The sequence below is a fragment of the Neopsephotus bourkii genome, unplaced genomic scaffold (assembly GCF_033783945.1).
Source record: "Neopsephotus bourkii isolate Nb327-2 ecotype Australia unplaced genomic scaffold, CSIRO-AGI_Nbou_v1 NB_122, whole genome shotgun sequence".
Classification (NCBI taxonomy): domain Eukaryota; kingdom Metazoa; phylum Chordata; class Aves; order Psittaciformes; family Psittacidae; genus Neopsephotus; species Neopsephotus bourkii.
The window spans coordinates 1197831-1212447 of record NW_026900639.1 but is presented as its reverse complement, the minus strand read 5'-3'; the positions used below and the strand labels follow the sequence as shown (position 1 = coordinate 1212447).

Below are 14617 nucleotides of genomic sequence, written 5' to 3'. Positions count from 1 at the left end.
TGCCTTTGTCCAAAGCCCCTCTCCAGCTTTCTTGTTGGCCCCTTTAGGCACTGGAAGCTGCTCTACGGTGTCCCTGGAGCCTTCTCTTCTCCAGGCTGAACAAGCCCAGCTCTCTCAGCCTGTCTTCAGGCAGAGGTGCTCCAGCCCTCGGTGTTTCTTTGTGACTTCCTCTGGACTCACTCCAGCAGCTCCACGTCCTTCTCATGTTGGAGCCACAGAGCTGGATGCAGGGCTGCAGGGGCGGGCGGTCTCACCAGAGTGGAGTAGAGGTGGAGAATCCCCTCCCTCGATCTGCTGGTCACTCTGCTGGTGATGCAGCTCAGGACATGGTTGGTTTCTGGGCTGCAAGCGCACACTGCTGGGTCATGGGGAGCTTCTCATGGACCAACACCCCCAAGTCCTTCTCCTCAGGGCTTCTCTCAGTCTAGACTCTTCCAGCCTGTGACTGGGGATTGCCCTGACCCAGGTGTAGGACCTTGCATTGGCCGTGTTGAACTTCATGAGGCTGGTACTGTCCCACCTCTCCAGCCTGTCCAGGCCCCTCTGAATGGCAACCCTTCCCTCCAGCATGTCGACTGCACCATATAGCTCAGTGTTGTCAACAAACATGCTGAGGGTACAGTCCGTCTCAGTCAGTCCCAGCCATCCTCAAGCCCTTGTCTTGTTCTGCTTTGTTTGCGCTCAGCTCTGGGGGCAGTTTGGGGCTGTACTCCCCTGGTTCTCTTCAGGACCGAGGTGGTACTGGATTGTTGTCCAATTGGATGAACTCAGTGCTCAAAGTGTCACTGGAGATGGAATTCTAGGGGCTGCTTCATGGTTGTTTCCCCCAGGCAGCTTTGCCTCCCTAGTTTGCTTCTCATGTTTAGGACAAGGGGAGTGTCTTTAAACTGTCAGAGGGGAGATTGAGGTGAAATCTTAGGAAGAAGTTCTTCCCTGTGAGGGTGGTGAGGCCCTGGCACAGGTTGCCCAGAGAAGCTGTGGCTGCCCCATCCCTGGCAGTGTTCAAGGCCAGGTTGGACACGGGCTTGGAGCAACCTGGTCTAGTGGAAGGTGTCCCTGCCTGTGGCAGGGGTTTGGAACTGGATGAGCTTTAAGGTCCCTTCCAACCCAAACCAGTCTGGGATTCTGTGATTCTGTTATTCTATGAAATAAGGCACATACCACTGTAACATTCTATTTATATAGCAGAGTTTTGTGACCTCTTACAATCTTGATAACCAGATGAGCAGCATTTCCATGCTGGTTCCCAGGTTTAAAGCTCCATTTCTTCTTCCATTCAGCTTGTACCTGTGCTGCTCCTGTGTCTGTTCACACAGTACTGGCAAATGTCTTGGCAGCTTTATGTGTGTGTCATTTAGAGGAGATCCTTATGGGGATATCCGTGCACTTCTGTATCACTGTGCTTTTTCACAGATCGTTTATTTGAAGACTGTCTCCCAGTCTGAAGAGACTGTGAACTTGGAAACTTAGCACCATTTTGGATTCCACAGCGATCATGTGTTGGAATCACTGAGATCATCTGGGAAGGGTACAAGGAGCCCACATTACCTTTACCAGGTAGTCATGCAAATGCTCACCTCTGTTTTAAAGAGAAGTCTTGGTCCAACTCACAGCTCTATGTTTCCTTTTAGAGCAGTCAGAGGAGATAAGGTGCTGGAGAGAGCACAGTAATTAATGTACAAGAATTAGAAAATATTTTGTTTGAAACCAGAAATTGACCCTAGATTATCACACAACTGTTGATCACAGGCTGTCTGTAGGAAATCGTGGGGGGAAAACACAGGATCTGCATGTACCAGGCGTTTAAAGCAGCTTTTTAAGCAGCTGGATATATCCTGCAAGCCCATCTGCAGCTTTGGTCAGCAGATCCTCTGGTGTCACTGGCTATTGACAGCCACTCCCTGCATTCACACTGACCTGAAGAATAAGATAAGAATTTCATCAGTTGTCAGGCACATGGTTTTTCTTTTTCTTCTGGAAACTCTAAGATCAGGTCTTCATCAGGAGCTTTTAAATATTTTTATGGCTTAGTATAAATAAGGGGTTCTAATTCCAAAATATGGGAAGTGCACAATCATTCCAGACTGTAAACAAGGTAACTGCTGTTCAGAGCACTGGAAATGTTTGCATACCAACAACTGCACAGCCCTTTGCAGTGCTGTTGAGATCCTTTTGCCATGGTTTCACCTACAGCACATCTTACTCAAAACCTCAGAAGCCTGAAATCGAGTTCTGGATGATCAGACACTACAAACCAGGAGGCTGCAAGTGCCTTCACACACTGAAAACACTGGACAAAAGAAAATGCTTCTCATATTCCTGCAATTATTTTCTTTGCAAGCCTGAGAGGAGGGGAAGCTTGTGCTGTCAAACACTAATGTGCCTGGTACACAAGAGGAAATCATGATCAGTAATTCTCTGTATACATACTCAGTGTTCTGAGCAGAACAATGCTGGAATTTTCAACATCTGGTTGCCCACAGTTGCTTTTCATAAAGAATAGAAACCGCAACTGAACATTTGTCAACACTTTATTTTTAAACTTGACTTCTCTGTATCTTGCCTTTTCATGACAAATAACATTACATTTCTTTTTAGGGAATGCAACAGTGTTGATTTTTTCCTTTTTTTCCCTCTTTAGTTAGTATGTATCTAGTAAGAAAGAGAGTCCATGCATTCCTGCGAGTCAAGCCAACAGCTAATTTTGCTCAAGATATGATCAAGTTTGGGCCAGATAACAAGGTAGACAAAAAGATTGGGATTTGGTTTCAATTTTTGCCCACTGAAATGCAGAATTCTTCCACTCCTTAAGGCCACACATTTTGGTGCATGTTGTTTTGTCCTGCTTGCTGTTCTCCTCTGCACTGATAGAGGCTTGTGGCTTTGTATCAGCAAGTGTGACTACAGAAAGCACACTTCTGGTGATGCAGTGACTAGAGGAAATCCTCAGAATGACGGGGACTCTGACTGATCCTTGAGGAATTCCCAGTGGTAACTTCAGTTCCAACCGGTGGAACAGTCTGTTTCTATCCTCCCTTATGCAAGTTCCTCCCTTCATCTTCTCTTGCTTAGTTCATAATTTCCCTGGGACACAAGATCAGACACATCACTGGGGGCTAAACAGATGAGCTGAGCCACCTTTCCTTCTTTCTTTTTTTTTTTATGTAGAATATGTGTTACCAGAAAATACCATCAGGTTCAGTACAACAGTAGTGCTCTTTGTGCTCCATTTCCTCCTGGCCTCCAGGTCTTCAGTGCATATTTTTTCTCTTTGGACAACAATTGCTGAAACTCTTCACGGTTATCAAAGTTAACTTCCTCTCTTTTTGGGTTTCAGAGCATAGAGATTTGCCTCAAAAAAGATGCCAAGAAAGAAGCTATGAATAACAGCCAGACCAGCTGGAGCTTTAGGATGGATGGTGTCCTTCACAACACCTCCCAGGAACAGCTTTATGAGACAGTGGCAAAAAAATTGGTGTCCGAAGCTTTAATTGGCTATAATGGTAACTTGCTGCTCTTAACATAGAATGATAGAATCACAAACTGGTTTGGGTTGGAAGGGATCTTAAAGCTCACTCAGTTCCAACCCCCTGCCACAGGCAGGGACACCTTCCACTAGACCAGGTTACTCTAATCCTCGTGCAGCCTGGCCTTGAGCACTGCCAGGAATGAGGCAGCCACAGCTTCTCTGGGCAACCTGTGCCAGGGCCTCACCACCCTCACAGGGAAGAACTTCTTCCTCACATCTCATCTCAATCTCCCCTCTGTCAGTTTAAAGACATTCCCTCTTTTCTTTTTGCCCTTGTCAAAAGCCCCTCCCAGCTTTCTTATCAGCCCCTTTAGGCACTGGAAGCTGCTCTAAAGTCCGCCTGGAGCCTTCTCTTCTCCAGGCTGAACAAGCTTAGCTCCTTCAGCCTATCTCCATAGCAGAGGTGCTCCAGCCCTCTGGAGCTTGTCCATGGCCTCCTCTCGGCTTGCTCCAAGAGCTCCACTTCTCTCATGTGTTGGGGCCTCAGAGCTGGATGCAGGACTGCAGGGGGGGATCTCACCAGAGTGGAGTAGAAGGGGAAAACCCCCTCCCTCACCCTGCTGGTCATGCTGCTGGTGATGCAGCCCAGGACATGGTTGGTTTCTGGGCTGCAAGCACACACTGCTGGGTCATGGGGAGCTTCTCATGGACCAACACCCCCAAGTCCTGCTCCTTAGGAGACAATCCAGTCTTCCACAGCCTTTATTTGTGCTTGGGATTGCCCTGACCCAGGTGTAGGACCTTGCACTTGGCCTTATTTTGACAGTAAGTGAAGATTTAATCTGAGGGAGAGATCCTGTTGATATTCTATTTGTGAAATACAGAGGTTACCTCTGGAGTTTATTCTTTTGCTTTTGAATCTTTTCTAGGCACGATAATGTGCTATGGGCAAACAGGGGCTGGTAAAACTTACACCATGATGGGAACAACTGCTGATTACAAGCATCGAGGAATCATACCACGAGCTATACAGCAGGTATTGGATTTGACTGGGAAAAGAAGCTGGAAGAAATAGCAAGGACATCTCTTGTATCAGCTTTTGCTGATACTCATAGAAGTGTTTTAACATGGTGAATATGTTATAAATTTATCTCCACCAGTGGTTTTTTTTAATTCTTTTAATCTAAGATAAGATCATTAAAGATTTAAAGGAGCCTGTAAAACATAGTTACTTTCTAGATTTGTTTAACTACATCATGACCTTGTGCTTTGATAATGATGACGTTTAAGAGCATTGGGATGGTGTTGTCTGGAAATATGCTGGTTTGTCAGTCCCATTGCTACATAGATTTGTCCCTGTTCAGAGGCACAAGCTTAGCTGTGCTTTGAGGGGATAGGTGTGTTTATCTTTAGGCAGTGACACAGAATGCTTTCCATTTTCACAAAGACATCTGACACACAGCATGTGGGGCTGTTGGAGTGAGTTCAGAGGAGGACACAAAGATGCTCCAAGGGCTGGAGCACCTCTGATATGGAGACAGGCTGAGAGGGCTGGGCTTGTTCACCTTTGAGAAGAGAAGGGTCTGGGGAGACTTTAGAGCAGCTTCCAGTGCCTAAAGGGGCCAACAAGAAAGCTGGAGAGGGGCTTTTGACAAGGGCAGGTAGGGACAGGACAATGGGATTGGCTTTAAACTCAAATAAGCAAGATTGAGATGAGATGTGAGGAAGAAGTTCTTCCCTGTGAGGGTGGTGAGGCCCTGGCACAGGTTGCCCAGAGAAGCTGTGGCTGCCCCATCCTTGGCAGTGTTCAGGGCCAGGTTGGACAGGGCTTGGAGCAACCTGGTCAAGTGGGAGGTATCCCTGCCTATGGCAGGGTTGGGTGGAACTGGATGAGCTTTAAGATCCCTTCCAACCCAAACCAGTTTGTGATTTGATAATTCTGTGAAACAAAGACAGAAATAATTCTGTAGTTATGCTTTATTGTCATTTGCAGAGGTTGCTTCTGTATAATTCTATTGGCTGCTTCTCAAACGTAAGCAGGCATTTAAGTGTTGTTTTCAGCACTTCCATTTTGCAAAATCACATTAAAATTATTGACCTAGCCCTGTCAGCCCTCAGGCAACTCCTGTTCAGAATTAGCTACACACACGTGGATGCACTTACAGCTGTTCAGAAAGTTATGAATAGCTTTTCTGGAACACCATATATAGCTAATTATTCTGTTTGTGAACTAGCACTGCTGTTGACAAATTCCTTCTCTTTGTGTAGGTCTTCAAAGCAACTGCGCAATCCACTGATCCACTCATCACTGTCCGAATATCCTATCTGGAAATCTACAATGAGTGCTTGTTTGACCTTCTGTCCACCGTGACAAGCAACGGGAGCGGTGGCATGCAGATGGCTATTGTGGATTCCCCAGAAGGGGTTTATGTGAAGGGCTTATCTATACATAAAGTTAGCCTCGAGGAAGATGCTCTAAGTCTCCTTTTTGAGGCAAGAGAAAACAAATATTACACTTCATCTAATTGTTTGTTGGCTTAGCACAGGGAGGAGGCAGTAAAGCAGGAGGTGGGTGGCCAGGAGGGCTGGGGGGAGGTTCAGCCCTCTTTGTTCTCTTTGTTGTGTGGGTAGAAGAACTAGTAATTCTTTGTAGCCCATGTTCTGGCACCGAGGTTCTGGAAGATCTCCTTGGGGAAATTCTGGTTTTACTGTATGCCAGAGCAAGTCAAGTGATGGGTGAAACATGTTGGGGTGAGATCACAGAATGTAGTAGCATTGGAGGTTTCAGACAGCACCAAAATACAGAAGGCAGCCACAGAATGCCTTCATTTGAAAAGGTTTATCTCACTGGCTGCATCAGCAGGCTGAGATCCTAGACAGCCCAAAAGATTTGTTTTCATGACCCTGGTTATCACATAAGGGTGTTGGTGAGTGGCTTAGTACAAAGTGTCCGATGTTTGGGATCCTTTTAGACCAACCAGCTGATCTACAGTGGAATTTCTTCTTGAAAAAACACATGTGCCTGACCTAGCTATGTCCATGTTCCAAGGAAAGTCTTTGCAGCAGCGTCTTGGGCAGATAGTTTGGGATGATCATGGCACAGGCATTAGTCAGATTTTACAGCAGGATGTTCACACAAGGGGTTAGATTTGTGAAGGGAGTTTGCTTACTTATACCTGCATCTTTCTTTTACTGTGGATGCTTTAGTTCTTAAAGAAAACATGAATAAAGAATTGGTGCTGTATGCAGGAAGTGTATTCATAGCAGGAACCACCTGGTGTCCTTAAAGTATTTCACTTACCTTTTTAATAATGTGACTGTGGTATCCTAAGTCAGCTTCTGTGACTGCCAGGAACTCTCTTTTTCTTTTTAAAGAGTAGGATAATGATAATGTGACTTAGCTTGAGATCTGTTAATAAAAGAAGTGCAAGTGGGGCCTGGGGACCCATTCAGCATCCTTAGATTAGTTCTGCCTGTGGTTTGAGGTTCACAGAGAAAGCTCCAGGCTTTGAGGATGTTGGCCACATGCTGTGATTCTTCATTTGTGGACTGGGCTTGATAGTATTGATACCGGAAGCTCTTCACTTTCTTGCTTGTGGATTTAGACTGCCTAGCATGGAGCCAGTTGCTGACCTTTCAGCTCTCAAAAGTCATTGTCTTTTGAGAGCCAGGCAGATTCTGGCTGTGAAACCTATTGACAGGAGCATTTCTGTGCTGTAGAGCCTCCTTCTGTTGCCTTTTCTGCCTTGCCAGCCTGACAGCACTGCTCTGTGATAGCCTGGCACTCCTAACAAACAGTGACCACGTCATTTTCAATGTCACTTTCTTTTCCTGTAAGCAGGCATTACAGATTTGTAGCTATTGTGTATGTTTGAGTTTTCTATGACATTTGAAGCCTGGAGAGCTCTTTGGGTTTCTAGTCATGAAGAAACTGAAACAGCCAGGGAAGTATTGCCTCTGAGCAAGGCTTGCCTGACTGTTTCTCAAAAAGCTACAATTCTGTGAGCTGAGCATCAAAAGTGGAAATAGTTTCCAGTAAAAGGCATTATTATAGTAAACTGTGACCTTTATCAACCCCCCATGAAATGCTTTGAGAGGCCTTTGAGTAAGAAAACAAGGCAAACATGGTGAGTTCCCACTCTGACTGCCCTAACCGTTGTTCAGCCTGGAGAAGAGAAGGCTCGGGGGAGAATTTAGAGCAGCTTCCAGTGCCTAAAGGGGCTGACAAGAAAGTTGGAGAGGAGCTTTTTACAAGGGCAGGTAGGGACAGGACAAGGGGGAATGGCTTTGAACTGATATAAGGGAGATTTAGTGAGATGTGAGGAAGAAGTTCTTCCCTGTGAGGGTGGTGAGGCCCTGGCACAGGTTGCCCAGCGAAGCTGTGGCTGCCCCATCTCTGGCAGTGTTCAAGGCCAGGCTGGACAGGGCTTGGAGCAACCTGATCTAGTGGAAGGTGTCCCTGCCTGTGATAGGGGGTTGGAACTGGATGAGCTGATTGGAAGGTCCCTTCCAACAGTAACAATTCTGTGATTCTGTGAACCAACTGATCAGAGTTACAGTCTGTATGGAGCAAAGATCGAACTGTCATTTATTTAACTGTGTGGATTTATAATTTCCTTTCATTCTACCCATACAGAAGTTTAAAAACACTGTTTGAATTTTGACTTCATTTGCAGGGTGAGAACAAAAGAGTGATAGCAGAGCATGCACTGAATAAGCATTCGTCCAGGTCCCATTGCATCTTTACTATTTACATTGAGGTAAGCGCTCCAGCAGTTTTTCTGGGGACTCAAGTGGCTGAGGATCTTTACACATGTGGTTTTTACTGTATTTCAGTTTTGTCTACAGTTTATATTCTTTTCTCCCTCAGTCTCGTTTCAGATTTTTCTCAGACGTCAAATGTGTTAACTCCAAAATCAACTTCATAGATCTGGCAGGCTCAGAGAGACTGAGCAAGTCTGGAGTAAGTGATGGAAGAAATATTTCAGTCTGTGGTGATGAGCCCAGTAACCAACAAGGTGGAGGTGAAATTACAGGTTTACCCCACAAGAGAATTCAGCCTGTGATAAATAGGTGACACTGTGACAAATTGTAAGTCACTGTAACATGTCAGAGGGTGCTGAGTTGTTTGCAGCTGCTGTGTATCATTTCTAAGTGACTCCTATCCTGCGTTTGCTTTCCAACCCAACCCAGACTCATTTGAGTCTGTAATTTATCAAAGAGCCTTTGATTTTCCTCTTCATTCCAGCAGCAACAGTGCAAATTCTGGTCATGGCAGGCAAACTATCAAAAGTTTCATAGCGTGTTAGGGCTCAACAACTGAAAGATTCTCAGGTCCCGTGTGACATTCTACATTGAGCAGAGTAGAAACTGCATCAACCCCATGCCAAAACATGATTTACCCTGCTTGGGGGAAAGGCAGTGGTCCTTGGAGACTTGTAATGAAAAATTGAGGTATCTGAAAACTTGTTTTCAAACTGAAGAAAGCTTTAGCTCATGAATTTATCAGGTCTGAATTAGCTCCTTACCCTCAGAAGCAAACAGAGTTTTACTCTCAGTGAGTAGTACGCTCCCTCCTGCAGTTTGGCCAGAAGTATGTGTTGTGGAAGTTTTGCCTTTTGATCTTTCATTACAGTCTGAAGGACAGCTTTTGAAGGAAGCCACGTACATCAACAAGTCTCTGTCGTTCCTGGAGCAAGTCATCACTGCCCTGGCTGATCCTAAGAGGGACCACATCCCCTTCCGGCAGAGCAAGCTCACTTACATCCTCAAGGACTCCCTGGGTAAGAGCTGCGCATCGTAGCAGGCCCCTACAGTTCCTAGTTGTAAGGTCATAACATAGAAACACACAGAACTCACCACTGTTCAAAGGATGTCTGATTTTCTTCATCAAATAAAACAGCAGGTGCAGGAGACAGTACAAAGCTCACACTCCTCAAACTAGTAGAAATTCACAAAACCTTAGTTAGAATGCTGTGAAAAACTGCCACAAAAAACCCAAACAAACCAAAACAGCATGTTGCAAACCTTTTCAGGTGCTCCTGCATTAGCATCAGGCTGCAAGTGATAAACCCATGAGGCACATCATGAATCCAGGCTTGTGCTCCTGGCATGCTGGAGACAGGGGAGGGGAAAGCAGTTGAAAACAGGCTGGAGGGGGTTTGTGTGGTGTAACCAAAGGCATCAGAAAGGAGAGTGATCTTCAAGGCATTTCTGAGATGAGTCTTGTGTTGCTTTTAGGAAAGGCAGGGACCACATCCTGCCAGGTTCCCCACTGTTAGATTTAGGCCAAGGGATTTTAAAATCCTCTGCCCCAGTTTTCCCAGTTTCAGGCTTTCACAGTTTCTGTTCTTGTCTTCCTCCTGCATCGTCACCACGTGAGAACTGCATGTTGCCTTCATTCTTCAGTCATTCTGTGCCACTGTGTCTTCGTACCCGTGGGAGCTTTAGAGGGACAAACTGGCTGTGTTCTTTGTTGCTCTTTTTTCTCTTATTTTAGTCAGCACAGAACATAATACATTAAAAAAAAATATTAAACAGTGAACCCCCTAATTGTGTTATTTGCCTTTTAGGAAATTATTCTTTTATTTATTATTATTTTTTTATTTTTCCCAGGGAGAAACTGCAATACTGTCCTAGTGGCAAATGTCTGTGGGGAAGCTGCACATGTGGAACATACTGTAAGTTGAACTGATTTCTGCAGAATTCGAGTCTTGTTCTTGATACTGTTGCAACTGGCTGTAGCTTGGTTTAAAGATTGGTCTCTGGAGGGCTATGGCAGGAGTTCCAGAGCAACATTCTGCCTAATTCATCTTATCTCAAAGGCTCAGAGAAGAGATTGCTTTTACCAATCTGCTTTGTGATGCAAACGGATGAGTGGTAACTCTCCCAGGGGAAGAAATGAAAGCCTGAAATAGAGCAGGCACAAGCAGCTAAAATCTAAGCACACTGACGGTTCAACCCTATGAATGCATTTGAATGATACATTGTGTAAGGAGGTCAGTGGGATTGCACTGGTGCAGAGCTGAGCTGGCTTTCTGCTGCTTCAGGAAGTGGGAGTAACTTCCTAACGCTGGGGGGGGTTTAACCTGTGAAATGATGAAATTGAGGAAAGTCTCACTGTGTGAACTGCATCCACTTAACCACATCTGTAACACAGAGAATCACAGAATCCTGCAATCCCAGGTTGGAAGGGACCTCAAGGATCATCTGGTTCAACCTTTACAGGCAAAGCATGACCCACACTACATGGCCCAGCACCCTGTCCAGCCCAGTCTTAAGAGGGTCCAGCACTGGGGAGTCACCACTTCACTGGGGAGGTTATTCCAATGGCTGATTGTTCTCATTGTGAAAAATCTTCCTCTTCTGTCCAACTGGAATCTCCCCAGGAGTAACTTGTGCCCACTGCCCCTTGTCTTTTGAATGAAATTCCTTGTAAAAAGGGACTCTCCATCTTTTTTGTAGCCACCCTTTAAATTCTGGAACAGGGTGATAGAGTCTCCTATGAGCCTTCTTTTCTGTAGGCTGATCAAGCCCAGCTCACTCAGCCTTTCTTCACATGGCTTTCCAGTCCTTGGATGATCTTTGTGGCCCTTCTCTGAACCCTCTCTGGCCTGTCCACATCTTTTTTGTATAGCAGGGACCAAAACTGAGCACAGTGTTTCAGGAGTGGCCTGACAAGCACTGAGTAGAGTGGGACAGTGATATCTTTATCTCTGCTGGTGGTATCCTTGAAGGGAATCACTTTGCTCTTTGCCAAGAAAAGTATATGTATGTATGTATGTTTGTATGTAGCAAAAAAAACCAACCCAAATTAATCTGTTGGGTAGTTGTTTTCAAGGCGAAGTTGTTTCATCATCTTCTTGTGTTCTGATAGCATCTAGAAACAGTATTGCTCAGGAGTCAGCTACTACGCTTTGCATCAAGAGGAGGATTTTCAGGCTGTAGGGGTTTACTCTCAAGATACCACAATTGCAGGAGTTAAACTTGAAGGCCATTGATGTGTGATTTGGAGGTTTTGGGATGTAAGTCTCATTTTTATGAGAAGTGGGTGTGGGTATTTTTGAGATCACTGCTCTGATATACACAGAGCTGTCCACAAGCAGAACAGAAAGGGCAAAGACATCACCTGAAGCTGGCTAATCACACAGAAGCCACTGAGCATTAGAAGATAGGATCCCAGAATGAGAAATCCTATATTGCTCCCTGCAGTTAAATAAATTTTATTTCTGTGTTCTGGGATCTGATATGATTAAGAAGTAACAGATTATGAAAATTATATCCTTGCTAATATCTTTTCCAGTTGTCTTCTCTTCGGTTTGCTAACAGAATAAAATGGGTCACGACAGAGCCAGTCCTCAATGAGACGTATGACCGAGAGGTACGTAGAGAAGGGGAACAGAGGAAGGCAATTTTTGTCAGGTTCATTAATATTTAAGATAATAACCTTAAAAACCAGAGATTTGATAGTGTAATGAATTACCACTCATCAGCTGAGCTGACATTTGCTAATTTAGGTAACTGATGAAATGGATTAGTATTAAACCTTTTTTCATTGGTATTTAGTCACAGTTACCTTGAATATGCTACGTGTTACAGTCATGCAGATGCTCATGTCTTCGCTGCCGTGTGGTAATTCTTTCAAGTGCCTGCATACAAGTCCCTCATTTTTTGGATAAGATCGACCTTTTAGCAGAGATATTATGTTGTGGGCTACTCCCATGGTCTGTGGGGAAATTCCTAGGCACTTCTATGGAGACAGGCTGAGAGCTGGGCTTGTTCAGCCTGGAGAAGAGAAGGCTCCAGGGGGACCTTAGAGCAGCTCCCAGTGCCTAAAGGGGCCAACAAGAAAGCTGGAGAGGTGCTTTTGACAAGGGTCTGTAGGGACAGGACAAGGGGGAATGGCTTTAAACTGACAGAGGGGAGATTGAGATGGGATCTGAGGAGGATGTTCTTCCCTGTGAGGGTGGTGAGGCCCTGGCACAGGTTGCCCAGAGAAGCTGTGGCTGCCCCATCCCTGGCAGTGTTCAAGGCCAGCTTGGATGGGTCTTGGAGCAACCTGGTTTAGTGGAAGGTGTCCCTGCCCATGGCAGGGGAGTTGGAGCTGCATGAATTTTAAGGTCCTTTCCAACCCAAACCATTCTATAGTTCCATGAAATGGTCTATATTCCTACCTGCAGCTTTACACAACATTATCCCCATTGCTGCTGGTAACAGAACTTTTTTTGCCACAATTACAAAACTTGTTTAAACTAGAAAATAACTTACAGAAAATGATGATACTATTTCAGATGTCCTGAGTGCGCTTTCACAGCTGAAACAGAACTGGCAGCAGTAGGTGTTCTATGAATTACTGATGGCCCAAGGAATTAGTTTAGAGCTTTCAGATCCATAACACATGTGATGCGTGAGAGCCTTGCCATATTTCATGGTCTGATCTCACTGGCAAGCAGAGAAACAGCTGTGGAGTTTCCTCCAACAGCTTCCAGAAGAAGCTGTGGAACAAACTGTCTCTTCCTCTTCAGTGCCTTTCATCTGAGATGTGCAGAGTGGAAAAGAGTAGCTGAAAGAGTATAATAGAATCCTAGAATGGCTTGGGTTGGCTTCTCACTGACCAACATCACCAAGTCCTTCTCCTTAGGGCTGCTTCTAATCCAGCAGTGTTTAACTTTTCTTTAAGAAAGCTATTGTGCTCAACAAATCACTTAAAAAGCACCTCAGTATCCAATTCTCCCTGAATCCCAAGGTGATTTGTGTGTCCACACCTTTCTGAAAACACATTCTAAATAGTGAATGCTTGAAGATGTTCCATGTTATGGAGAAATTCAATCAAATACCTCACAGGGGACTTTCTCCCCTATTAAAGTTAATGTCAGAACTCCTACTGAGTTTGGTAAGACTCAGGGTGGAAACCTACACACTTCTTTGCTTTTGAGATAATATCTCGTAGTCCAGAATGTGATGGCCCCTACAGTACCAGCTCAGGAAGCATGAAATTAAAAGCCAGGTGGCTCTCCTTTGATGGCTTGGTCTGACTCTGCAGGCAGTACACCCAGGACACAACAGAAGCTGTCCTGTTGGAAGCTAATGAAAGGCAAAATGATTTCCAGAGCTGCTATTTCACTGATGCAAACCTGACAGCAAACCCTGGGGGAGCTGGTGTATGGCTATGATATCTTTTAGCAGCCAGTTTAATGCTGCTTTTCTGTAGGGTTTTTTGTCCAATAGCGTTTAGTCATTTGCTCACCCTTTTGTTTTCCTGCTAGGGGACAGTGAAGGCTTTGGAGAAGGAGATTGCTTTTCTGAAGCAGGAACTGGCCATACACGACAGCTTGGTAAGGAATAGGTTGCAGCGTCTTAGATGGGACCTAGTTAAAGCTTTGTCCTGAGTTTTCTTTTGCAGTAGGATCAGCTAACTCAGCACTCAGAGTGACTGTATTCTTCCTTCAGCTTTCAGCACTGTCTTTTGGGGTTTAAGCAAAGCTCTGAAGATACCAGAGAGACTGTGTTGTAGGTTCAGTCCCCAGCCACCCCACCTATTTTTTCTTCAGGCTCTCGAAGCCCTCCTGTTGTGTGATTGAAATGTGCAGGGGATGCATTACTTCCAGCATGTCCCCACGTCCCATGTCCTATCAACTCGGATGATGTGTGGAGTCACAATCAGAAATTAAACACAAGGCTTCCCTGGGCACATTAGAGCCACATCAGGTGTTCATCACACTTGCTTAGCTTTTTGTGATTTGCTGATACTCGGTTGTTCACCTTTTTTCTCAGGCAAATCGTTCTTCGGTGACTTATGACCCTCTGTCTCACGTCCAGATAGAAGAGATTAAGTCTCAAGTCCATAGATACCTAAAAGGAGCCATTGATGAAATTGATGTAAGTAGCTTTCTAGTGGAGAAGCACATAAGTACTGATTCCATCTTGTTTTACTCTGGACAGAAGCAATGAAAATGTCTTCTGAAGAGGCTGTCTTTAACCCCAAAAGTGCTACAGAATAGTAATTCAGTTTGGTTTTTATTTTGTGTGTTAAGGACTGTCCCTTTGTTTTCATTCAATTTTTGCTTTTTCAGAAGCTTGAGGAGACTTCTCCTCAGTCCTGAAACCCTTTGAGTTGGTTTATTTGGAACTTCTTTAAATAATTAATGA

At 44.9% G+C, this 14617-nt stretch overlaps 1 protein-coding gene across 3 annotated transcripts in view; it reads left to right on the top strand.

Moving 5' to 3' along the window:
* The first annotated feature begins 1521 nt into the window (after nt 1-1521).
* The window catches only part of KIF9 (kinesin family member 9), a 28723-nt gene continuing 15627 nt past the window's right edge, over nt 1522-14617 (top strand). For 2 of the 3 annotated variants that reach the window (XR_009727295.1, XM_061365739.1), the window contains exons 1-12: nt 1522-1557; nt 2642-2742; nt 3338-3503; nt 4399-4505; nt 5738-5962; nt 8146-8229; nt 8340-8432; nt 9105-9252; nt 10085-10149; nt 11772-11849; nt 13735-13803; nt 14243-14347. Coding sequence is in view for 2 of the 3 variants with exons in the window: in XM_061365739.1 (XP_061221723.1) it covers nt 2647-2742; nt 3338-3503; nt 4399-4505; nt 5738-5962; nt 8146-8229; nt 8340-8432; nt 9105-9252; nt 10085-10149; nt 11772-11849; nt 13735-13803; nt 14243-14347 (1236 nt within the window). In the remaining variant the exon portion in view is untranslated. The remainder of the gene's footprint in view (nt 1558-2641; nt 2743-3337; nt 3504-4398; nt 4506-5737; nt 5963-8145; nt 8230-8339; nt 8433-9104; nt 9253-10084; nt 10150-11771; nt 11850-13734; nt 13804-14242; nt 14348-14617) is intronic. The other variant, XM_061365747.1, reaches the window with a different exon arrangement.